Raw genomic sequence first — 24,832 nt, 5'->3', positions numbered from 1 at the left:
CTGTCCATGCCCTCTCATGCCCAGGCCTGGCCCTTCAGAGGGACAGGGCCTCAGCTCCATGAAACTTTCCAAATGTCCAGAGGAAAACAAACAGAGGAGATTCATTCACATGTGGGCCCTGGGGTGTAGGACCCACCAAGACAGGAACATCTGCTCAATCTAGAGTTTCAAGCAGCAAGGTTTGGAGTTGCTTGGGGTGAGCTCTTAATCTGAATGTTCTTGACTGTCATTTTCCATGCACTTACTACGTGCCAGGCCCTGTATCAAGCACAAAAGGTTCTCTAATGGATCCATCTTCACAGCAACCCTATGGAGTAGGAACTACTATCATTCCCATTTTACAGGTGGGTAAATGGGCACCCAGAACTCAAAGTCACTGGCCGAAGGTCAGGCAGCTGGTAGGTGGCAGCGTTGAGATCTGAACACAGGCTGACTAAATCTCAGCTCTCGAGTTCACCTGTGCCCTCCATGCCTCGTCCAGACATCCTGCTGGCAAGCATTTGGCTTCCTTGCCCTTACAGGGCAGGGCAGGCTGGACAATCAGGACTTGAGCCCTGCAAAGGGTATTGGCTGGGTTTGGATGCTGCCTGTCTGGCATGCAGGGCAAACTTCTGAGACTGCATCACCTCTGTGGCTTGACCTGGCGGAACTGCCAGTGACAGCTCGGTGCTCCCACCCCAGGCTGTTCATGTAAGCCCAGCCTGGCCATCTCCCAGCCATGATGTTAGGCTGAGGGTCAGTGTAGACCCTGAGGTGGCTCGATCAGACTGAAGGGCCACTGTGAGAAGGAGAGTTCTTGCTCTCTCCATCCTGCTAGATGCAGACAAGGAAGCCCGTGTCCTTGACTGCAACCATAAGAGAATCAAGCTCTGGGGAGATGCTGAGGACGGCAGAGCCCAGAGGCAGAAGGAACCCACGTCCTTGAAGCTCTGCTGATAAGCACCCCTTCCTTGCAGTGCCAATTATCACGCCATAAATGCCCTTGTTGTTTGCCGCAGGGGCTCAGCTTACCTCCGGCTTCAGCTGTAGCCATGAGAGACCGTAGCTGGCAGTGTCCTATCTCATTACTCACTTTCTTACTCAGAGATGTCTCTGAAGCCAAAGAAGCCCACCCAGCCCAAAAGTCAGGTGGCGAGGAAGCTAATCCCCCTGGGATCTCCCTCAGCTGGTGGGGGGATCAATGCCTCAGGCTCCTGTCCTTAGATGGTCACTTCTGGGAGGCATTCTGGACACTTCCGAGGCCCAGGGGAATCCTCCCTCATCACCTGCGGCAGCAGTCTCGGTGACACACCTGTGTGTTGGTTCTTCCCTGCCTTTCTTACTCCAGCTTCCTGAAGCCACCTCTCAAACCGGCCACCTGCATGCAAGGCCCTGCCTTACCTCTGCTTCCCGCCAGTTTGGGGCCAGCTTCCCTTACCTGCAGGTACAGCATCCTTTCTGGTGGCACTGTCCTGGGGTGACCCATTCTCACAATCCCCCTCAAACCCATCCTCACGGGGGTGGATTCCTTCCTAAATGTAGACCTGCCCCAAATACATCTCAGACAGAAGCCTCCTCAGCTCCCACTGCTTCTCTGGCCATCCTGACTGACTGTGGCAAGGCCCGGCCACATCCTGAGCCCCACCCTGCACCACACACCTTTGACCTCGTCCAGGGACCCTGTGCTCCACAACGGCGAGTGCAGGCAGGCATTCCCAATGTACCTCCAGGCCTTTGCTCACACCATTCCCTCCTCCTGGGGAGCCTTTTCCTTCTGCTGGATGGCAACTTCTAGTCATCTCTCAGTGGGTCTGCACCAAGTTCCCCTCATCCCAACACTCACAGGAAGGCCCTCAGCTACGACAGTCCTCCATTTGTTAGGAACATACTCCAGCCTGACACCGAACCAAATGCGTTACATTCATGACCCCACTTGATTCCTGCGAGGGCCTGGGCAGGGGGGTCATGGCCATCGTCTCCATCTGACAGATGAGGAAACGGAGGCATAGAAGGCTTGACCCTTGGTTGGGTTTAGATGCTCCTGTCTGGTGTGCAGGGCAAACTTCCGAGACTACAGTGCCTCCGGGGTTTGGCCCCACTGGACAGCTGGACAGACTTATATGCCGGTCACAACTCAGTACTTGACCCTCCCGGGCCACTCATCTAAGCCACCATGACCTGCAGCTGGGATCTGAACCCAGGCCACCTGACTGACCTAAGCAGAAAAGGAATCTTTAGAGGCTACTGGACAGCCCCCAGGGTTGGTGGGTTGCAGAAGCAAAGGCCAGGAGCCATCTGATGTATCGCCTCTGACACAGGACCCTTAAAGCTGCCGCCACACCCCCAGCTGTGTCCACTGCCACTTGTGCATACCCCTAAGCCTCGGGGTGCCCTCCTACCACCCACAGGCCTTATTTTATTGTTCCTCGGGTCACTGGCTTCTTGTCTCCTTGTGTCTTGACTATGGGGGCGTGTGCTGGTCACTCCAAAGGGACCACATTTTGTCTGTCTCTGTTCCTAGTGAGCACAGGACATATGCCCAACATTAGGTACTTGTCTCAGCAAATGTTTGTTACATAAGTGCAAGATTCAGGGAAAGAACTGCTACTAATGTGGAGGTTGTAAACTAGTGCTCTCCGATGAATTTTGTTGGGTTAAGCGTGGTATTTAAACATTAGCAAATCCCTCGTGGAGTAATCTGGATTCCTGGCTTTTCCAGGAAAATGAGAAGATCTGGAACACTCAGCATGTACTTCCCCTCGCCACAAACTCCCACTCAACCCATGGTGCTCCAGGCCCTGCAGGTGTGCGTGAGGGCGGGCGGGTCGGCCACTCACGTTCATCATGTTGTCAATCTGGTTGTTGCCCAGCGACAACACCTGCAGCTTGATGAGGGCATCCAGGGAGTCGATCTTGGAGATCCGGTTGTTGAACAAGCTCAGGTCCTCCAGGTTCACCAGTGTGTCCAGCCCCTCAATGGTCTCAATGTTATTGAAGGACAGATCTGGGAAGAAGAGAGGGTTGTGAGGGTCTGCTGCCTGGGTCAGGGGATGGGCTGTCCTGAAATAAAATCATCAGGGCTACTGAGTGCCCTGTGAGCCAGCACCAAGCTGCCAGGGCCGGAATTTGACTCACTATCTAATAGTTTGTGAATTTTTTTTAGAAGCGGGTGTGGATTCTTTCCTGCCGCCTTAAATGTTCACTGCCCTCTCCAGTTCTGCCAATCATCCTCCTGGCTGGGGACATGCGGGCAAGTACTGTTGTCTATGCTCTGTCATAGTTCTGGGAAGAAAATGCTAACCTGCAGGTCTGAAGCAGTGCCCTTGGGGGTCAGGGGTAGACAGTGGTGGAGTGTCCCCTTTCCTCACACTGTGGCATTTTAGCAAGATCACCTCCTGTCTGCCTTGCATTTACCAGTTTATCAAGCACTCATGTGTATGTCCTCTGACAGTAGCCCTGAGTGGTAGTTTGGAATTTGTCTCCCTGTTTGATCATTTGGGAAGCAGAAGCTCAGAGAGACTCGGTGATTTGCTCAAAGCCACACAGCTAACCACGGTGGGGCCAGAGTTCATCTAAGGCTTCTCTCTGGACATGTGGTAGGTCAGTTTCTTCCAGCTCCCTCACAGCTGTCTCAGGCTCCCTCATCAACTGTAACCTCAACCCCAACCGAGACTTCAGACTAATTCCACATCTTTGGGAATAAAAGTACCATCTTTTTTTTTTTTTTTTTTTTTTTTTCTGAGACAGGGTCTCACTCTGTTGCGCAGGCTGGAGTGCAGTGGTGCAATCACAGTTCATTGCATCCTTGACCTCCTGGGTTCAAGTGATCCTCCTGCTTCAGCCTCCTGAGTAGATGGGACCACGCGCCACCACATCCAGCTAATTTTTTAGAATTTTTCTTATAGAAACAGGCTCTCACCATATTGCCCAGGCTAGTCTCAAACTCCTGGGCTCAAGTGATCCTCCCACCTCGGCCTCCCAAAGTGGGGATTATAGGTGTGAGCCACCATGCCTGGCCTAAAAGTACTTTTTCCACACCACAGGTTTTCAGGCAGGTGGGGCTGTTATCTTGTCCTGGAACACCAATGGCCTAGAAGCCAAAAATGAGCATTTTTCCTAGGCTTGGAAATATGAGCATGATAACCACAGTGATCACATTTAAAAGGTGATTTGGGGCTGGGTGTGGTGGCTCACACCTGTAATCCTAGCACTCTGGGAGGCTGAGGTGGGTGGATCACTTGGGGGGTCAGGAGTTCAAGATCAGCCTGACCAACCTGGTGAAACCCTGTCTCTACTAAACATACAAAAATTATCTGGGCATGGTGGCACATGCCTGTAATCCCAGCTACTCAGGAGGCTGAGGCACGAGAACCACTTGAACCTTGGAGGTGGAGTGAGCCAAGATTGTGCCACTGTACTCCAGCCTAGGTGACGAAGTGAGACTTTGTGTCAAAAAAAAAAAAAAAGTGATTTGGGAGTTGAGTTTAACCACATCTTAATTGAGCCTCCTCTGCATATGAGGGGATGCTCACCTGTTGACATTGAGACCAATGATAACTGTCCTTTCTCTATGCCAGGCCCTTTAAGTGCATTACCTTGTTTAATCCTCATAGCAGAGATATCATACCATTTTATAGATGAGGAAATGGAGATTCAAATGGGCCTTATGGTAATATGCTCAAGGTAGCACAGCCCATAAAGGAATTGAGGTTCAGGTCAGGTGTGGTGGCTCACGACTATAATCCTGGCACTTTGGGAGGCGGAGGCAGGTAGATTGCTTGAGGCCAGCAACTGGAGATCAGCCTGGTCAATATGGCAAAACCCTGTTTCTACTAAAAATACAAAACATTAGCCAGGCATGGTGGCACACACCTGTAATCCCAGCTTCTTGGGAGGCTGAAGCATGAGAATCATTTGAACCCGGGAGACGGAGGCTGCAGTGAGCCGAGATTGTGCCACTGCACTCCAGCCTGGGCGACAGAGTGAGACTCTGTCTCAAAAAAAAAAAAAGAAACTGAGGTTCACAGAGTGGACTATCTTGTGCAGAGTCAGTGTGTTGGCTGAGCTGGGGTTTGAACGGGGGTCTAACAAATGACAGGCCTGCACACTTCCTTCCCCACCGTGCCACTGGGTTCTGTTCTTGGGAGGCTTAGCCCACCCGCTAGTGGTGTGCTAGCAAGTGTTTACCAATGCGGGTGGAGGAAAACCCCTGATTTGAGGTGCTTGCTCATTTCTGTGGTGTAAATACTCCCACTGTGGCCAATTTCAAGCTACCAGCGTGGCATCCCTGGAAGCAAAGTTGGGAAGAGCTGTGTACAGCCAGTGCTAGCCAGCTCCAGCACATCCTCAGCCCCGTGCATGTCAGTGTGAGAGGTCGTGCTGAACCATGGGAGTGCCACTTCCCTAACCCCCATCCTCGGCACCCCAGGGACCCAGCTTTTCTGGCTGTGGTTGGGTCCCTGGGCACCTAGTGCCATGGCTGGACAAAGACCAGCTTCTGACTATACTCTGAGGGGCAGCGTGACCTCTTACCAGAGCCTGCTGTCACTGCTCTAGCACCCCCATCCCAGGGAGCACTGGCTGTCAGTCCAGTGACCCTTGGAAGCATGGATGGCCACTGCAAGGGGTCGAGGGAATGAGCTGACTAGGAAGTGTGTGTGTAGGGGCACCAAGTAGTAGGAAGATAAGCTTTTGTTAGGGAGGGAACCAAGACCAGTATTCAAGTTTCTCTCTGGGTAAGCAGACAGAAACAGGGGGCTGTCATGGGGCTCAGTGGCACTTGCTTTATGTCTGAGAGACAGCCAGGCCAGGGAGCTCCTGCTTAAAACCATGGCATTCAGGAATCAGCATTAATGGGTGCTAGGGTGCAGAGAAATGAGAAACCTGGGACAAGAGACCTGGGCCCAGGTGTCAGAGGACCTGGCTGTGGTTTGGTTCTGCTACCTATAGCACGTGGCTCCATCAAGCTGGTCAGCCTTCCTGAGCCTCAGTTGCTGCATGTGTGAAATGGCAGCATAACCCTGCCTGTGGGTTTGCTGTGGGCTTGCAATTGTCAGCACAAAGGAGGTTGGGAGTGTTTGGCAAACTGGGAGGCTCATGATGCCCCAGGGTGCCCTTATTACCAGGAGACCACCTGACAGGATGGAGGGAATGTGGGCTGTGAGGTCAGACAGGCGTCGGGGTGAGTCCCAGCTCTGATACTTCTCGGTCGTGCAGCTTCGGGCAAGTGCCTGGGGCTCTCTGAGTCTCAGCTCCTCTTCTGTAGGTTGGGATTATAACAGATGCCCAACTCTTAGGATGAAAATGGGGGTTAAACAAGACAGTGCATAAGGAGCTCTCAGGCCCATCACCTTTTCCCTGCTAGGGGCCCACTGGCCCTCACCAGATGTGAGGATGCTCCTAAGAGGCCAGCAGAAGGAACGCCTCATCAAAACCCTCCATGGCCTTGGCAGTGAGGCCTGATGCGGTGGCAGTGACCTTAGTTTGCTCATCTCTATGATGGAGTTGCTGTGTGAACTGAAAGACTCATATGGAAAGCATACAGGCCCCACTTAGCATGTAGTTAAGTGCTTGAAACACACAAGCCTCTGTGACGATGATTACTGGTTTGATCTGGGTCCCACCAGCCAATGGTTACCTGTCGATGGTTATCTGTCAGCCTGAGTCTAGATCAAATAAGAGTCCACAGCTTCCCCTTTGTGCCCCATCCAGACTGAAAGTTTGGGCAGGTAAGAGCAGAATATTCTGTGGTCCTGTGTCTGAGCACATCTTTGCTGCGTTTTGCCCAGCACAAGCCCTAGGCTTTTAAAAAATAGCAGCTTTCTTGCTCCCAGCAGGCAGAGCTTCTGCCGTACCCTGGCTAATGATGGCCCGGCAGCTGAGTGTCACATACAATTATTGTCTCCTGGGAAGGCAATAACCTTGGCAGGGTGTCACCTTTGATTAGGGTGGACACACACAGGAAAGGGCCTTACCCAGCCAGACCAGGTGTGTGAGGTTCTCCAGGCCCTCGATCTTCTCAATGATGTTATTGTCCAGCTGCAGCTTCCTCAAGTTCTCAAACTGCCAGAGGTTGTCTATGCGGAGGATGTCTGAAATAATGGAAGTTGATTCCAGCCTCAGGTTAGGGTCAGAGTTTTGTGCTAGTGTACTGGAGGAGTGAGGCAGAACCATACAAAAGGAATCTACCACTCTTCTGCCTTGCCCTGGAGTACGCAGGCACCCTGCAGATGTGGACTGAGCATCGAGGAACCTTGTGTCCCTGTGAGGTGGGCGGGGATCGGTACTGCCACCCAGAGCCACAGAAAGACCTAATAGGTCTACTAGTGTGGGGCTAAGAAGTCGTTGGTGTGGGAGTGAACTGGACCTGGCCTGGGCAGGAGACTCATTTGTGCTGTCTCTGAGGCCGGGCCAGGGCCTCTCCAGGAGGCTGGTTCACCTTGGGACACAGGACACAGGCAGAGGCCTTCCTTCCACAGTGTGATAAACAGAATGAAAACATGTGTCTCTGCTGGTGGGAGGGTTGATCACCTTGTTCAGCCTTTTTGGAGCGTTGTTTGGCAATGTTTATTGAAATATTTCAAGTCGGTGCACTTTGACCTATAATTTCTCTACATGAAATCTGTCTCCACACTTGTGTATATGTCCAAAGAAATCCCTCAGGCACATAAGGGTCAGAAAAGCTCCCAAATGTCCATACGTAGGGGATGAGATAAGTTATCCATGCAAGAACGAGTTCCTGATGTCATGGAAGTGCCTGGCCCCTGTGGCCTGTGAAGACCACCCACGCCAGCTACACAGCTGGTTCATTCCATTTGCTAGGTAAGCCAGAGTTTGGTTTTTGTCACTGGCAATCAGGAGAGTTCTGAATAACACATACGTATAAGTAAATATGTACTGTATATATAACACTCTAGAGGCCAAACTTATCCGCCAGCTTTTCCCAGAAGCCACATATAGCTCTGTTGTTTATATGCTCCTTTTTTCCATATTTGCTTTTGTAATGATTTCTAAAATTTATAAAATTAGAATATGCTCATTAAGGGTGGGCGCGATGGCTCACACCTGTAATCCCAGCACTTTGGGAGGCCGATGCAGGCGGATCACAAGGTCAACAGATCAGACCATCCTGGCCGACGTGGTGAAACGCCATCTCTACTAAAAATACAAAAAATTAGCTGGATGTGATTGTGCATGCCTGTAGTCCCAGCTACTCAGGAGGCTGAGGCAGGAGAATCGCTTGAACCTGGGAGGCAGAGGTTGCAGTGAGCCAAGATCGCACCACTGCAATCCAGCCTGGTGACAGAGTGAGACTTCATCTCAAAAAAAACAAAAAGAAGCTCATTAAAAGAACTAAAATAATACAGAAATGAAAGGAGTTTTAAAAATTGGTGCTAGGCCGGGCGCGGTGGCTCAAGCCTGTAATCCCAGCACTTGGGAGGCCGACAGGTGGATCACGAGGTCAGGAGAGGAGACCATCCTGGCTAACACGATGAAACCCCGCCTCTACTAAAAATACAAAACTAGCCGGGCGAGGTGGCGGGCGCCTTGTGTCCCAGCTACTCGGGAGGCTGGAGGCAGGAGAATGGCTGCGAAACCCGGGAGGCGGAGCTTGCAGTGAGCTGAGATCCGGCCACTGCACTCCAGCCTGGGCAACAGAGCAAGACTCCATCTCAAAAAAAAAAAATTGGTGCTGTGGGCCGGGCGCGGTGGCTCACGCCTGTAATCTCAGCACTTTGGGAAGCTGAGGCAGATGGATCACGAGGTGAGGAGATGGAGACCATCCTGGCTAACACAGTGAAACACTGTCTCTCCTAAAAATACAAAAAAATTGCCAGGCTGGTGGTGCTCTGTAGTCCCAGCTACTCAGGAGGCTGAGGCAGGAGAATGGTGGGAACCCAGGAGGCGGAGCTTGCAGTTAGCCAAGATTGCACCACTGCACTCCAGCCTGGGCGACAGAGCAAGACTCCATCTCAAAAAAAAAAAAAAAAAGAGAGAGAGAGAGAGATAGAGACCATCCTGGCCAACATAGTGAAACCCCATGTCTACTAAAAATACAAAAATTAGCTGGGCGTGATGATGCATGCCTGTAATCCCAGCTACTCTGGAGGCTGAGGCAGGAAAATCGCGTGAACCCAGGAGGCTGAGGTTGCAGTGAGCCTAGATTATGCCACTGAACCAGCCTGGGCGACAGAGTGAGACTCCATCTTAAAAAAAAAAACCAAAACAATTTGGTCTTGTGGCCAGGCACGGTGGCACACACCTGTAATCCCAGCACTTTGGGAGGCCGAAGCCGGTGGATTGCTTCAGACCAGGAGTTTGAGACCAGCCTGGCCAACGTGGATAAACACTGTCTCTATAATAAAAATACAAAAATTAGCTGGCATCCCTGTAGTCCCAGCTACTCAGGAGGCTGAGGCAGCAGAATCACTTGAACCCAGGAGGCAGAGATGCAGTGAGCCAAGATTGCACCACCGTACCACAGCCTGGGTGACAAAGAGAGACTCTGTCTCTAAATAAATAAATAAAAATAAAAATTGGTGCTAAGGCGTTGTGCCTCAGAAGAGCCTGAGCCGGCCAGTCTGCTGCATCCCTGCCATGTTCCCCACTGCGTCCCCTGCCAGGACCGACTGACCTGAGCTGGGCTGCCATGGACCACAGCCCCTGCTGCGGGAGTGGCTGCCCACCTACAACCTAGGGGCTGGCCAGGGCAACTACGCATCCAGCTCGCATGGCTACGGCGTCATCCCTGCTGCCCACCCCTTGCTGCTGCCCACCCTCCCCTTATGTCATCACAGGGATACCCACCCACCACCCCAGGGTCTACAACGGCCACAGCCGGATATCACTTGGTACCCTGCCAATGCCATTGTCATCATGAGAGGCTGTGCCGTCTGCAGGGACAGGGTGCTGGAGGACTGCTTCACTTTCCTGGGAATCTTCCTGGCCATCATCCTGTTCCCCTTTGGGTTCATCTGCTATTTTGCCTTGAGGAAGTGAAGATGCCCCAACTGCGGAGCAGCCTTTGCTTCAAGGGAACGCCACACCTGGCTTTTCTACACCCAGCTGTCTTTTTCTAATGTACAATAGTTTTATTTGATTAAGCTTCAGGACTGTTTTGTAAAGTGAGGTGGGATAGATGTGGCACGTGGGAGCCGCAGTTTCCTGGAGCATGGAGAGGCAGTGCTGCTGCTCCTGAGGTTAATGACAACTCAATAAAGCACTGCTTTTATTTTTTGCAGTCTTCAATTTGAGAAAGGTGAGATATAATGTTTTCAATAAACGAGATTCATACCATTAAAAAAATAATAATAAAAATACAAATTGGTGGCCAGGCATGGTGGCTCACGCCTGTAATCCCGGCACTTTGGGAGGCTAAGGCGTGGGGATCACGAGGTCAAGAGATCGAGACCATCCTGGCCAACATGGTGAAACCCCATCTCTACTAAAAATACAAAAATTAGCAGGGCATGGTGGTGGGCGCCTGTGGTCCCAGCTACTTGGGAGGCTGAGACAAGAGAATCACTTGAACCTGGGAGGCGGAGCTTGCAGTGAGCCGAGATCGCGCCACTGCACTCTAGCCTGGCGACAGAGCGAGACTCCGTCTCAAAAAAAAAAAAAAGCCGGGCACTGTGGCTCACACCTGTAATCCTAGCACCTTGGGAGGCTGAGGTGGGCAGATTGCCTGAGCTCAGGAGTTTGAAACCAGCCTGGGCAATGTGGTGACACCCTGTCTCTAGTAAAATAAAAAATAAATTAGCCAGGCGTGGTGGCATGTGCCTATAGTTCCAGCTACTCAGGAGGCTGAGGCAGGAGAATTGCTTGAACTTGGGAGGTGGAGGTTGCAGTAAGCCGAGATCGCGCCACTGCACTCCAGCACTCCAACCTGAGCAACCGTCTCTACAAAAACAAACAAACAAAAAACAAAAAACAAAACACCATACAGTCCAGCTGCATTTTCAATATTCATTCAGAGGGGCAGAGCCTGCCTGTGAGGTTGTGAAAGTCCCACTGGGAAAGTGGGGAACCCCTCCTAGCTCCCCTCCCTGCACAAAGGTCTGGAGAGGACTGGGTTCTCTGACCCAGGTCCTGAGGGGCCCACTGCCCTTCCCCTAGAGCTGGATTGCTGAGTTGTGCCTCTCCTGGGTTCCCAGGGCTGGGTGGGATGGCCCTTCCCCTAGAGCTGGATTGCTGCCTTGCGCCTATCCTGGGTTCTCAGGGCTGGGTGGGACTGCCCTTCCCCTAGAGTTGGATTGCTGCCTTGCGCCTATCCTGGGTTCCCAGGGCTGGGTGGGACGGCCCTTCCCCTAGAGCTGGATTGCTGCGTTGCACCTCTCCTGGGTTCCCAGGGCTAGGTGGGACTGGTGCCTGTTCTCCAGCTCCCTGTTTGTGGCCAGATTTCCCAGAACGATACTGGCCACAATTCCCACCTGTGCTTCCAGGGTGGGGCCAGTTCTGCCCCAGCCTCCCAGCCACCTCCCATCCCTGGGTTGGATTTTCCAGGTGCCTTTTCTCGCCCTGATCTGACAGCCCCCCAGCAGTAGCACTCCCCCTGTGGCTCCTGCACACCTGGTGCTCTGCCACACATGCCAGCACACTGGCTTTTTCCTAGGTGTCAGCAGTTCAGGAGAAGAAGCCAAAACAACACAACAAATCAGGATGTACTTGGCAGTTAGCTCTAAATAAGTTACCCGCATGACAGGACTGCCAAAAAAGCCGATTTAACCTTCAGCAAAGACACTAAATCTGCCTCCGTGGCCACCACCTCGGCCGGGCCTGTGGCCATCACTCCCTGGAGTACAGCAGTGGCCGTCTTACTAGATCCTTGCCTCAGCCCCTGGCCACAGTCTATCCTCACACAGCCAGCAGGGTCCTGTGAAATCCTAAGTCCCATCCTGTCCCACTTCTCTTCAGGACCCTCCTGGGGTCCCCACCTCACTCACTGTAAGAGCCAAACACCTTCCATTGGCTCCAAGCTGACACCAGCTGACCCCATGACCTCCCTGACCTGTCTCCACACTGGCTTCCTCAGCAGGGCTGATCAGGTGGGGTCTAGCCTGCCCCAGGCCCTTTGCACTGGCTGTTCCACTTTCCCCGGTGGATCTGCACAGCGGCTCTCTCCTTTGCCTACCTCCTTGCTAAATACCTCCTTGCTAAATTGTTACCTTCTTGGTGAAGCCCTTGGCCACCCTATAAAACGCTATACTCCACCCCCAATTTCCCTTTTCTCCTTTCCTTCCTTTTTGCCTCCACAGCACATGTTACCTTTAGCAAATAGTATTATTTTCCTTCTTCATTTTATTTCTTTGTCCCCTGCCAAGTTGAATGTCAGCTCCATGAGGACAAGGCTTTTTGTCTTTTTTGCTCATAGTTGAATCCCTAGTGCCTAGAACAGTACCTGGCATGTAACAGACAGGTGCTCAATATTGGCTGCATGAACCTCAGGTGGGGGAGGGGAAACAGGGAAAGCGGTCAGCTGCAAAAGCCCCTTCCTGCCGCACCTCTTCTGTGCCCCTTTACCCCTCTAGGGGCTGCGGCTCAGGGCCCTCCCTGTTTGGGTGGTCAGCCCCGGCAGCCTGTGGACTTCGTGGGGCTGTGCCTGGGCCATGCCTGACTTGCCCACTGTCGTGTCCCTGGCTCTGGCAGCAGGGCTGGACTGAGGCAGGGTCTCAATACCTCCTTGTTGGTGACTGGATGCCGGCCAGCGTAGGGGCCCCAAGACAGAGCAGGAATATGAATCAGATCAGGTCACTCTGCTGTGGCCTTGCCTGCGCACGATACAAGGGGGGTCTCAGGATCCCTGCCCACCTCTCTCACCGCCCTCGTACTGCCTCTGCCTTGACTTACTGGGCCGCAGCTCGCTGGCCTTCCTGTGCGAGCCAGGCACTGTGTACGTGCTGTCTCACCTTGTCCCCCCACCCAATGCTTGAGACAGGGATGACAGCCATCCCATTTCACAGACGGGACATTGAAGCAGTAAGGGTCCACCTGGTCCTGAGCCATATCTTCCCATTCCTGACGTGCCTCCCTGCCTCATGGGCCTGTGCCCCTCCTGCTACCAGCCTGTCTTTGGTGACCCCTTCCCTAAAGCTGCCCTCCCAGTGCCCACTCTCCCTCCTTCTCCCACACTTCCTACCCTCTGCTTCTGGCTACGTGGCATTTCCTAGGCTCTGCCTGCCAGGGACCCCCACTCCAAGGACGCCCACGTGGAGTTGTGTGATGGAAACAGCATAGTCTTGAGGGCTCACTTAGATTTGGCGTGGGACAATTTTATCTTGTTTTCTATTCTTATTCAGAATCAGGGGTATTGTGGATATTCAAATGATGAAGACACTAAGCATGATGCTTTACAAACATCTGTGCTGCTCCTATGCCTTCTAACCCGGGTAGGCCCTAATGCTGATGTGGGAACCTCGACCATGGACTTTGTGTGGAATCCTGGGGCTTGAAGACGGAGCAGAGAAAGCCAGGGAGGGCCCCACCCTGGCCACCACTCCTGAACCCTGGATACATACTCCGAAAGTCCAGCTGCAGGGACAGGACATCCTTGAAGAGGATGCCCTCCTGCTTGGCCAGCTGCCCGGCCTCCTCCTGGGGGCCCTGCTCCCCGACAGCCAGCTTGAGCATGTCATCGTCCATCACCTTTGGCTCCATCGAGTCACACAGCCGGTTCATCTTCTCCCACGTTTTCCCTAAAAAACACCACATTCCTCTTTCACAGCCTGCTTCTTTCTCTGTTTGAGGGCAGGGTCTGGCTGAGGTTTCCCCCTACAGTGTCTTTGTGGCCACTGGCACTCTGAGGAATGCCCTACTCCCGGCCCTGGGTCTGCTGCATCTCGGGGTTTGTATACTTACACCAAGGATGCTCCAGGGCTTCCTGGCAACCACCTGGGCCTGTCCACAGGGTTTCATCCCTTGACCCTATAGCCACAGCTGGGACCCTCGCTGGACCCACTGGTCTCCTTAGCCTGTGATCTTGGCTCATCTTATGATTGTGGCCCTGTGTCAGGCCTCTGACTTTGTGTGCCCATCCTCATTTGGGCTTGTGGGTACCAACCACTGACTGTGCTCCCTGGGCAGCCCCAGGCAGGCCTGTCAGCCTGCAGCTCCTGTTCCTTGAGTACCTCATCCCCTCCAGGCAGTCATGTGTGTACGCCCCCCACCACACCACAAGCTTCTCCTGATGCAGAGGAGACCCAGGCTGACCCTTCACATCCTCCCCGTGGGAGATGTGAACTTGAGGCTGTGGAATAAGAGTGCCCATCGGAGCTGGCTGCTTGAGCTGGGTAGAAATAGGGAATGTGAACTGGCTGGGTTAAGCAGAGAGCAAGAGGGGGAGGAGGCAGATGCACAGAGAAAAGCAGAGATGGGAACCTGGGAACCAGAAAACAAACGACAAAGGACAGACAGATCGACACAGACAGAGGCTGCCTCCTTCTTGCAGGCTTTCCAGTCCCTAATGTCCCTAGGTCTAGGCCTCATGAGAGTTTCCTGTTTCTCACATGAAATCCTCTGTTACTTAAGCTAGCTCCAGTAGGTTATTTTTTAATTAATTAATTAATTTTTTTTAAACAGAGTCTCGCTCTGTCACCTGCCCAGGCACAGAGGTGCAATAAAGCAGTCTCGGCTCACTGCAACGCCTGGATTCAAGTGATTCTCCTGCCTCAGCCTCCCGAGTAGCTAGGATTGCAGGTGTCCACCACCATGTCTGGCTAATTTTTTTGTATTTTTAGTAGAAACGGGGTTTCACCATATTGGCCAGGCTGGTCTCAAACTCCTGACCTCAGGTGATCCACCTGCCTCGGCCTCCCAAAATGCTAGGATTACAGGCAGGAGCAACCATGCCCGGCTTCCAGTAGATTCTGTTACTAATGGTCCAGGGGGAAATGACCGAGACACCACAGCACAGCGGGGATCTGTAGATTTGGTCAGTCACACTGTGAGGCTGACTCCAGTGGCTGTTCGTGGCTGGACCACATTCTCATCCTTAACCCTCTTGGTGAGGACATCCAGGAGGGATATTTTCCCCCACTTTCCGCCCCTGATTCTTGCCTCCCTGCTGGCCCTACTTCCTATCTTTGTCCACATGCCTCCCCAGCATCTGGGCCTCCCTGAACCTCCTGTCCTTCTGCCCTGCTGGCCCCTGATGCTAGGCAGCCCCTGTGCTCTGCTTTTCATTCCACTGGGCACTGCTGGAGCCCTGGTGCAGGGCTGATGGTGTCCGCTGAAAAGCCAGGTTGGGCCATACAATCCTGTTACCTGGTCTTAGAGACTTCCCTCTAAGACTGCCCTCCTCTTTCCTACCCAACCATCCACTTGGATCCAGCTTCTGCAAATATGCATCCTCTGCCCTGAACTGTCCCTCATAAAATGTCCCAATGAGCTCTTGTGCACACTTCTCTCTTGCTTCCAGGGGAGGCATAGCCTCCACACCCTTCAACCCCTACCCCTTCTCCACCTGTGCCTTCCGTCCTCCCAAGACCTTGGTCCTTTTCTTCCTACTCTCTCCAATCTGTTCACACTGGCTCCACCTCGTTGGGGTGACTGATTCTACCCCCAAAGACAGTTCCAGCCCTCGGCCTCTCTCTCTAGCTCCCCACTCTTGTGTAGTGGTTTCCCCTAAGGTTTCCCATAACTTGTCATCAACTTGTCTTTGGGGGAATTTTAATGTGTTATATTTGGCTGATATTTTCTGCAAAGTGTTTGGCTTTTTTTTTTGGCCAGGCGCGGTGGCTCACACCTGTAATCCCAGCACTTTGGGAGGCTGAGGTGGGCGGATTACAAGGTCAGGAGATCAAGACCATCCTGGTCAACATGGTGAAACCCTGACTCCACTAAAAATACAAAAATTAGCTGGGTGTGGTGGCGCATGTCTGTAATCCCAGCTACTCGAGAGGCTGAGGCAGGAGAATCTCTTGAACCAGGGAGTTGGAGGTTGCAGTGAGCCGAGAGCGCACACCACTGCACTCCAGCCTGGCGACAGAGCGCGAGACTCCATCTCTCCATCTAAAAAAAAAAAAAAAAAAAAAAGGTGCTATACTTTGGGAAATGACTCTTAATTTTGATTTGATTTCAAAACTTTAACTGACTTATCCCTCTTACTTCATCAGGGCCTTGGTACCTGTGACAGATCAAGTTTGCTTTCAGTCAAGCCCAGCAACTGCTATGCTAGGAAATGTGGGATTGTTATTACATATGCTATTTTATAAGCACATCAGGGCAGCATTTGGATCCTTACTGTGCATCTTTTAGTAACTCACTTCACCTATCTAAGCCTTGGCTTTCCCATCTGTAAAAGGTGGATAATTCCTCCCTCCTGCATTTGTGTGAGATCACGTATTTAGTCCAAACACGGGTAGTGAGGAACTGCTACATGTTGTGAATAAAACACATGGATTTTTACCCCTGCTTCAGGCATGAATCAAACAATAATACAGCTGTTTAATTACAAACCATGACAATTTGTAGGTGTAGGGAACTATGAAATCATACATTAAGGGCACCTGGCCTGGCCAAGGAAGACAGGGCTGATTTGAAGGACAAGTAGGAAAGAAGGAGGAGGTAACTTTGTGGCAAGGCCCTCGAGGTGGGAGAGAACAGACGTGTTGCCCTTTGGCTGAAGTGATGCAAGGTTGGAGAGGTCTATGGGAGTTCTGTTATTATCCTAGAACCCCTGGAAAGCACCTAGGGCTTAATAAGGGCAGCGACATTAGCTGGTCATGGTGGTGCATGCCTGTAGTCCCAGCTACCTGGGAGGCTGAGGCAAAAGAATCGCTTGAAACCGGGAGGTGGAGGTTGCAGTGAGCTGAGATCATGCCACTGCACTCCAGCCTGGGCAATAAGAGCGAAACTCCATCTCAAAAAATAAAAAAAATAAGGGCAGCAATGTGATCAGATCTTAGTTTTTAAGAACTCACTCTAGCAGCAGTACTGAGAATTGCAAAAGTACTGAGGTGAGAGATGACCAGGGTGTTAGCAAGATGTGAATGGGAGAAATTTCTAGAAACTTAACTTCCATGTAGGGCTAATAATCACCAATATCCAGATAAGAAAACAGAAGCTAGTTAAAAAGGTTAATTAACATGCCCAACTTCATACACTTAGCATATGGCAGAGTCCATTTTCCTAATCATGACTCAATTGTACCCAGGGTACTGGGGACTATCGTTGCCACAGCTCACAATGTTTCTCACAGTTGTCCTGGGTTCAGGTCCAAGGCCCAAACAGTCCTCCTCTATGGGGATCTTAGTAGTTTACCACCCAACCTGGGTCCCCTTTGACTTACCTGATGATAGTGTTGTTGAAGACCAGAGAGGTTGGAGCTGGGGAAAGCAGCAGAGTTTTACACAACTGTCAACGGAGTAGCCTCGTCGCAGAGAACAGATCCAGAATTTTCCTGGGAAACGATAACCTGGGGTCAACAGGATCTGAAAACTATAGTCCCTATTGGCCATGAATTGATAAGAAGAAAATTGGTTGGGTGAGATGGCTTACACCTGTAATCCCAGCTCTTTGGGAGGCCGAGGTGGGAAGATTGCTTGTGCTCAGGAGTTCAAGATCAGTCCGGGCAACATGGCAAGAGCCCGTCTCCATTTTTAAAAATAAATAAATAAATACTGAACAAAAATTGTTTTTAAAAGAATAAAATCAATCACTTACTGAATGCTTACTGTTTGCTCAGTGCACAAACATTATTTAAGTACATGTAAGCTCCGGAGGCCATAAAAAAGGAAATCCTAATGCCCTTATTTCCCAGCTAGGGAATCTGAGGCTCCAGGGAGGGAAAGGAACTTGTCCAAAGTCATACAATGAATTACTGACAGAGACAGATGCAGAACCTGAGTATCCGTATTCACATCCAAAGCAGTTTATACAGTACCAAGATGAAATCATTTGACAGTTATGAGGTGAGATATGATGGCTAAATTCTGGGAAAAGTTATCAGTGGACAGGGTACCTCTCTTTTATGAAAGGAGGCTGGAAGACGGAACCCCTTAAAAGTCGATTCTAGCCCTGCTCCCTCGGGAAATGCTCCCTTAGTATTTCTTTTTTATTCAAAAGCTTGATAAGCCCAGGACTAAAGGGTCTTGGCTGTGTCAGCACGACTGTAAAGTGGCTGGGAGAGGACCTAGTGCTCATTTTATGAGAAGGGCTGGGACGGCGTTCTCCGAGAAAAGGGTCACAGGAAAGAGTTAAGTCGGGCGCTGTCTGTCCCTGCGAGTCCTCCCTGAGCCTCAGCTCCCAGGTCTCACCTTCTCAAGCGCTGGGAACTCCGCTGCTTCCACGCAGCTGACGCGTCTCCCGGTTGCTGGGGAACCAAGCGCCGCGACTTGGTTGCTAACGGGAAGTCAGGAGGGAGACATCCTGGGTGAAAGTTGACAGGTCACGTGACCACATCTCCGGGTGGGGAAACACTCCTAACACCAACCAGCCGTAGAGAAAACAAACGTTTCTCCAATCAGCACTTTCTATGGACGGGGATATTCCTAGATTCACCTCTGTTCCGTCCTGCTATTTGAGTGATTGACTCGTCTTTTGTCCAATAATAGTAAGAATCCTTTAGATTGACCAATATTCTGAGGAATGAAAATGCGCAACTTCCTCTTCGGGGGCGGGCCAGGGGAGGTGCCACCACGGCTGACAGGGACTCCGGTGACCTAGCTCGCTCCTCGGCCCAATCGGACGCTGCGGGGTGGGTGGGGGCTTTGCTGACGGAGGTGTAACGGCCAATCGGAGGCGGGCTTTGTAGGTGTCCCCCAATAGAGACGCGGTAAGGGGGCGGGGCCAAGGTCCCGGCGCTCGGCGTTCCAGAGGGTGGGGAGGGGGCAAGTGTCAGTCAGGACGGGAGTCCGGCGGGTTACCGCTGAGACCTCGGTGGCAGACAGGGGGCCCGGGCCGCTGCGTGTTGTCCACTCAAGATGGAGTTCCTCCTGGGGAACCCGTTCAGCACCCCGGTGGGGCAGTGCCTCGGTAAGGCCGCGTGTGGGGCGGGAGGCTGGGCGACCGCGGCAGCTGATCCGGCTGGTGAGGACCGCGGGCCTCCTCTGGGCGCCGGTGCCACTTCACGAGCGGGCTGGGCCTCCGCCAGGCGCGGGTGCCACCCCACGAGCGGGCTGGGCATCCTGGTCGTCGGGCCTTCACTGGGCGCCGATGCCACCTCACAGGCGGGCTGGGCCTCTGCCGGGCGCCCGTGCCACCTCACAGGCGGGCTGGGCATCCTGGTCGTCGGGCCTTCGCCGGGCGCCGGTGCAACCTCACGGGCGGACTGAGCCTCCGCCGGGTGCCGGTGCTATCCCACGGGCAGGCAGGGCATCTGTGTCCTGGGGCCTCCTCCCGGGCACTGGTGCCACCTGACAGGCGCCAGTGCCACTCTGCCAGGAGGCACCCCGAGGCCCAACTTGAACTCGGAGATGCCCCAGGCTTCCCTGCCCATCAGGACTCAGCCCTTCCTTTTGCTCCTAGAGGTGGTACCAACTGCTGGTCTGCTTCCCCAATGCCCTTTGGGAGATGCCACTGCATGTGTCTTTATCCAGCCCAGCAAACTCGCTGCCACTGCCCCAAGGACCTAGTTCTCCCAGACCCTTTGTGGGATGTCACCTTCTTCTCCATCTTTGTCCCTCCTCTTCGGTACCAGCAACCATCAGACTGGGCACCCTCCCAGAAATGCCCCCTGCTCCGGGACTTGCTAATTTGAGCTGCAACTCAGCTGGGCTGTAGGAGGGACTGGGATGGGAGGAGGGGCTCTTGGAGGGTGATTATCTTGACAGGGGGATGGCATGCCTGCAGTGCCTCCCAGGAAAGAAGGGAGGCTGTGTTATTTAATGATAAGAGCCCTGGTCTGGGAATTATGGAAGCCCAGACTCTAGCAGTGGTTTTGCCAGTGACTTCGTATGACCTTGTGCCCTTTCTGATTTGAAGTTCCCCTGTCAAAGTGTTTGGAGATGAGATGTGGTAGGTCCCTTAAAGTTCTCAAGTTTTGATATTCTTTGTAGTACTCTGCACTTTGACTGCTGCTCCCTCCCCTACCTCATATTATATTTACCAAAGCTGAAATCTTTTGTTGGCAATGTAGAGAGAATGTTATTCAGGATTATCTGTTAATCCTACAGAGGGGATGTGGACACCTGGGGACACCAGAGATGGCCAGAATCCTGGATAAGGAAAGCCCAAAGTGTAGGTAAAGGAATACTGAAATGGCCACCATATGGGACTTCCTTAATAAAAAAGCAACTTGCCTTTTCACCCAAGGCAGTGGCTTATGCCACTTGATCAGTCAAGAATGCTGATGAATTTGTTTGAAAACTGGGTTCCTCCTGGTTGGTTGAAGGACTGGTAAAACATCTTTTATGAGCCAGGATCTTTGGTGTTCTTATGGGCCTGATTTTGGCAGTAGTGATTTGTTTATTTTCTGCTTTGCTTATAAAATTCTAGCTTACTTTCCAGCCTTTAGTGGGTCCTGGAAACTTATTGAGGTCTCTCCTGTTAGCTAATTAGCATTTAGGAGCCTTTCTTTACTTTCTGGCATAGTATCTTTTTTAATGCATGATGGACCCCAAAAGAGTGTTTTCCCACCTTTTTGACATTTTGTCCCTTGCTGCCCACTGGAGAGTCTCTGAATTTTCACTTCCTAACTTCTTCCTCGTGGCCTTTCTCACTCTCTTCAGGTTCTCTTGCGTGGCAGCCACACTCCAAAAACTTAATTTCCAGCCAGTTAATGGAGGGAGCCAGAAAACTTGGAATTATTTTCTCTTCTGTCCCCTTTAAAATAGGAAGCTCTACACCTTTAAAATGACAAGGTCGTAGATGAGGGGTAGAAGTTAAAGGGGATTTAAAATACAAGTATGACCAGGCACGGTGGCTCATGCCTGTAATCTCAGCACTTTGGGAGGCCAAGGCGGGCGGATCATGAGGTCAGGAGATCGAGACCATTCTGGTGTAATACAGTGAAACCCTATCTCTACTAAAAATACAAAAAAAAAAAAAAAAAAAAATTAGCCAGGCGTGGTGGCATGCACCTGTGGTCTCAGCTACTCAGGAGGCTGAGGCAGGAGAATCGCTTGAACCCAGGAGGCAGAGGTTGCAGTGAGCTGAGATTGTGCCACTGCACTCCAGCCTGGGCAACAGAGTGAGACTCCATCTCAAAAAAACAAACAACAACAACAACAAAAAACCAAAAACAAATATAAGGGATGTAGGGATATATAGCAAGTGGAAAGAGCGTGTTATTTCTGTTAGGAAGACCTGAGTTGAATTTTGACCTGGCCCATTTCTTGGCTGTGTGACCCCAGAAGATTGTGTGCCTTTCTTTTTTTTTTTTTTTTTTTGAGACGGAGTCTTGCTCTGTCGCCCAGGCTGGAGTGCAGTGCAGTGGCCGGATCTCAGCTCACTGCAAGCCCCGCCTCCTGTTTACGCATTCTCCTGCCTCAGTCTCCCTCGAATAGCTGGGACTACAGGTGCCAGCCACCTCAGCCCGCTGTTTTGTATTTTTAGTAGAGACGGGTTTTTCAATTTTTGTTAGCCAGGATGGTCTCATCTCTTTGACCTCGCGGATCCCGCCTCTGTCCCCGGCCTCCAAAGTGCTGGGATTACAGGCTTGAGCCACCGAGCCCGGCCTGTGTTGCCTTTCTGAGGTTTAGTTTGTCAGTCTTCTGAGAGAGAGAGAGAGAGAGAGAGAGAGAGAGAGAAAGATTCATATTCACAGAGTGATGTAGTTTAAATGAGATAATGTATGAAAACACTTAGCATAGTATCTGGAACATAGTAGAAGCTCAGTAAATTGAAACTGTCACTGTTAATAACAGGATACTTAAGTTAGGGTTGAATTTTCTATCCGGAGAGGGTGTGTGAAACAGCTGGCCCTTCTGTGACCTGTGAAGGAAAATACCCTACCAGGCCCCAGGGTTCACCATTGCTCATAAGATGCTTGACTGTAAAGATGATGATGGCTCCCCATTGCCAGGTAGCCAATAGGTCATTTCAGTTCAGGTAAACGATTAATGGACAGAATGAGGTTCTAATGTATATTCTGTACTGTTGTGACAAAGTGTCTTTCGTGATATTTACTGTTGTTGATATTCTTTTAAAAGAACGTGCGAGGGTGGGGGGTTGGTGGGAGGGAGGGGGCATACAGAAATAAAATAACAACTACAAAGCTAATGATTAAAAACAGCAGCTGTAGGCTGGTTGTGGTGGCTCATGCCTGTAATCCCAGCACTTTGAGAGGCCCAGGTGGTGGATCACTCCCGGTCAGGAGTTTCAGACCAGCCTGGCCAATATGGTGAAACCCTGTCTCCACTAGTAATATAAAAATGAGCCAGGCATGGTGGTAGGTGCCTGTAATCCTAGCTATTCAGGAGGCTGAGGCAGGAGAATCGCTTGAACCTGGGAGGCAGAGGTTGCAATGAGCCAAGATTGCGCCACTGCGCTCCAGCCTGGGTGACAGAGTGAGACTCTGTCTCCAAAAGAAAAAAAAAAAAAAAAGCTGGTCCGTCTCTGATCACTGTCCTCAATGGATTTACGGTTTCAGGAGAGAAGGCGGAGATGCATGAAACTATGAGTGGAGTAGACTGTAAGTGCCGAAGGAGTCAGAAAGAATTCAGAAGAGTCTGGGGTGACAGCGACTGGCTTCTTTGAATCTCAGGGCTGTTCATAAAGGATGGGTAGGAACTCCACATGCAGAAAACAAGATCACTGGGCCTAGGGACAGCTGAATGAGGCAGGGAGTGGGGCACGGGCACGTCTGTGAGCCCCAGTCTGAATGGAGCAGAGGTGGCTTTGGGGAGTGGTGGCAAGTAGGGTTTGGCCACAGGATGAAGTCCTGCTCTGGATGGATGGCATCAAAGACTACATTCTTTTTTTTTTTTTTTTTTTTTTTGACACTGAGTCTCGTTCTGTCGCCCAGGCTGGAGTGCACTGGTGTGATCTTGGCTCACTGTAAGCTCTGCCTTCCGGGTTCTGGCGATTCTTCTCCCTCAGCTTCCCGAGTAGCTGGGACTACAGGCGCCCACTACCACACCCGGCTAATTTTTTTGTATTTTTAGTAGAGATGGGGTTTCACCGTGTTAGCCAGGATGGTCTCGATCTCTTGACCCGTGATTCGCCCACCTTGGCCTCCCAAAGTGCTGGATTACAGGCATGAACCACCACGCCCGGCCTTTTTTTTGTTTTTTATTTTTTTGAGATGGAGTTTTACTGTGTCACCCAGGCTGGAGAGCAGTGGCATGATCTGGGCTCACTGCAACCTCCACCCCCCAGGTTCAAGCGATTCTCCTGTCTCAGCCTCCCGAGTAGCTGGGATTACCGCCTCACCAGGTGGTTTTGTATTTTTAGTAGAGATGGGGTTTCGCTACCTTGGCCAGGCTGGTCTTGAACTCCTGACCTCGTGATCCACCTGCCTCAGCCTCCCAAAGTGCTAGGGTTATAGGAGTGAGCCACTGCGCCTGGCCCAAATACTACGTTCTTTAACTGACTTCAACTTTTAGTCTCTTTGGACCTAATTTTCCCTGCCTATAAAAAAAATACTTCTCAACAGCTGCATGGGGATTACACCTAAATGATTTTGTCTGTTCACTTCAGTAGGCAGTTATGAGTGCCTGTGGGGGGCCAGGCCTGCGCCAGGCTTTGGGGATACAAATATTAACAAGCTGCTTTTAGGGAGCCTTCAGTAGAGGCAACGTGCTCACAAAAGGTGTCCTGGGTCTGAGTGGTTGGTGGAGTAATTCTTACTCTGTCTTGTGCATGGGCCTCACGCGAACATTCTAACCTGGTACGATTTAGTAGAACACATAGCGTGTTCATCTCAAGCTAGCAGCTAAGACCACAGTCTGACATAGTTAACTGTGCATTTCTTGCATCCATCCTACCCTTTATTCTGGAAGGTAGTTCCTGAGTAGAAAGCATGGTTTAGAGCGAGAGTAAGCCGGAGAGGTGCAGTGGCTCACGGCTGTAATCCCAGCACTTTCCGAGGCGGGTGGATCACCTGAGGTTAGGAGTTCGAGACCAGCCTGGCTAACATGGCAAAACCCCGTCTCTACTAAAAATACAAAAATTAGCTGGGCATGGTGGCGTGTGCCTGTAATCCCAGCTACTTGGGAGGCTGAGGTGGAAGAATCCCTTGAACCCGGGACGTGGAGGTTGCAGTGAGCCGAGATAGCACCATTTGCACTCCAGCTGGGGCGACAGAGTGAGACTCCGTCCCAGAAAAGAAAAAAAAAAGAGACAGCGAGACAGAGAGAGAGAGAAAGCCTAGCCATGGTGTGAGAGGCTAAGAAGTGTGGAGGAAGAAAGAGTACTTACTTGTATTTCTTAATTTTCTGTTCTGCAACAAACTTCAAAATGTTAGCTGTCTTAATCTCAGCCTTCCACAACTGCTTGGAGTTGGATGACAGCTTGGAGTTGGATGTCATACATGGGGAATTCCCCAAGTCAGGTCTATTGTGTCTGCAACAGTTTGCAGTTTTCCTTGTGTTGGCTAGAAAAAGTTTTCAGAAAATCCTTTTCCAAGAGTGAAGTTTAGATTCAAAGATCAGTGAGTAGTTAGTTAATTCTGATGAGAATATTGGGGGTGGTGGGCATGTATTCTCTTCATTGTTCTACTTTAATAAACAGACAAGAAGCAGATATTCTGTTGCAGTTTGTTTGTAGACTGAGTGGTTGTTGGACATAAACTACTTCATAATATCCTGTGAATGGTAGACGTTTAACCTGGCTGTTTGTGCCGAGAATAATTAGTTGTCCCTCAGATTGCTATGTGTATTAGGGTTCTCTGGAGGGATGTATGTATTTAGTGGAGTTTATTAAGGAGTATTGACTCACACTGTCACAAGATGAGGTCCCACAGTAGGCCGTCTGAAAG

The 24,832-nt window shown here is 51.3% G+C and overlaps 2 protein-coding genes across 12 annotated transcripts in view; one reads left to right on the top strand and one right to left on the bottom strand.

Moving 5' to 3' along the window:
- The window catches only part of DRC3 (dynein regulatory complex subunit 3), a 46,703-nt gene extending 28,093 nt beyond the window's left edge, over positions 1-18,610 (bottom strand). For 2 of the 6 annotated variants that reach the window (XR_638960.3, XM_031657390.1), the window contains exons 1-5: positions 18,231-18,610; positions 17,264-17,374; positions 13,494-13,670; positions 6,954-7,070; positions 2,817-2,983 (exon numbers count right to left, since the gene is read on the bottom strand). Coding sequence is in view for 4 of the 6 variants with exons in the window: in XM_031657390.1 (XP_031513250.1) it covers positions 2,817-2,983; positions 6,954-7,070; positions 13,494-13,653 (444 nt within the window). In the remaining 2 variants the exon portion in view is untranslated. The remainder of the gene's footprint in view (positions 1-2,816; positions 2,984-6,953; positions 7,071-13,493; positions 13,671-17,263; positions 17,375-18,230) is intronic. The other 4 variants (XR_638962.4, XM_009189807.4, XM_017950390.3 and 1 more) reach the window with 4 other exon arrangements.
- A 170-nt stretch (positions 18,611-18,780) lies between these two features.
- Positions 18,781-24,832, top strand: part of TOM1L2 (target of myb1 like 2 membrane trafficking protein) — a 130,183-nt gene continuing 124,131 nt past the window's right edge. For 3 of the 6 annotated variants that reach the window (XM_009189801.2, XM_009189802.2, XM_003912412.3), the window contains exon 1: positions 18,810-18,948. In XM_009189801.2, the coding sequence (XP_009188065.1) occupies positions 18,897-18,948 (52 nt within the window). In that variant the 5' untranslated portion in view covers positions 18,810-18,896. Of the gene's footprint in view, positions 18,949-24,832 lie in introns of all 6 variants that reach the window. The other 3 variants (XM_009189803.4, XM_003912415.3, XM_009189804.4) reach the window with 3 other exon arrangements.

The sequence above is a fragment of the Papio anubis genome, chromosome 17, assembly GCF_008728515.1.
Source record: "Papio anubis isolate 15944 chromosome 17, Panubis1.0, whole genome shotgun sequence".
NCBI classification, from domain to species: Eukaryota; Metazoa; Chordata; class Mammalia; order Primates; family Cercopithecidae; genus Papio; species Papio anubis.
Note: the sequence above shows the minus strand (reverse complement) of the source record. Positions and strands in the feature narration are given on the sequence as shown.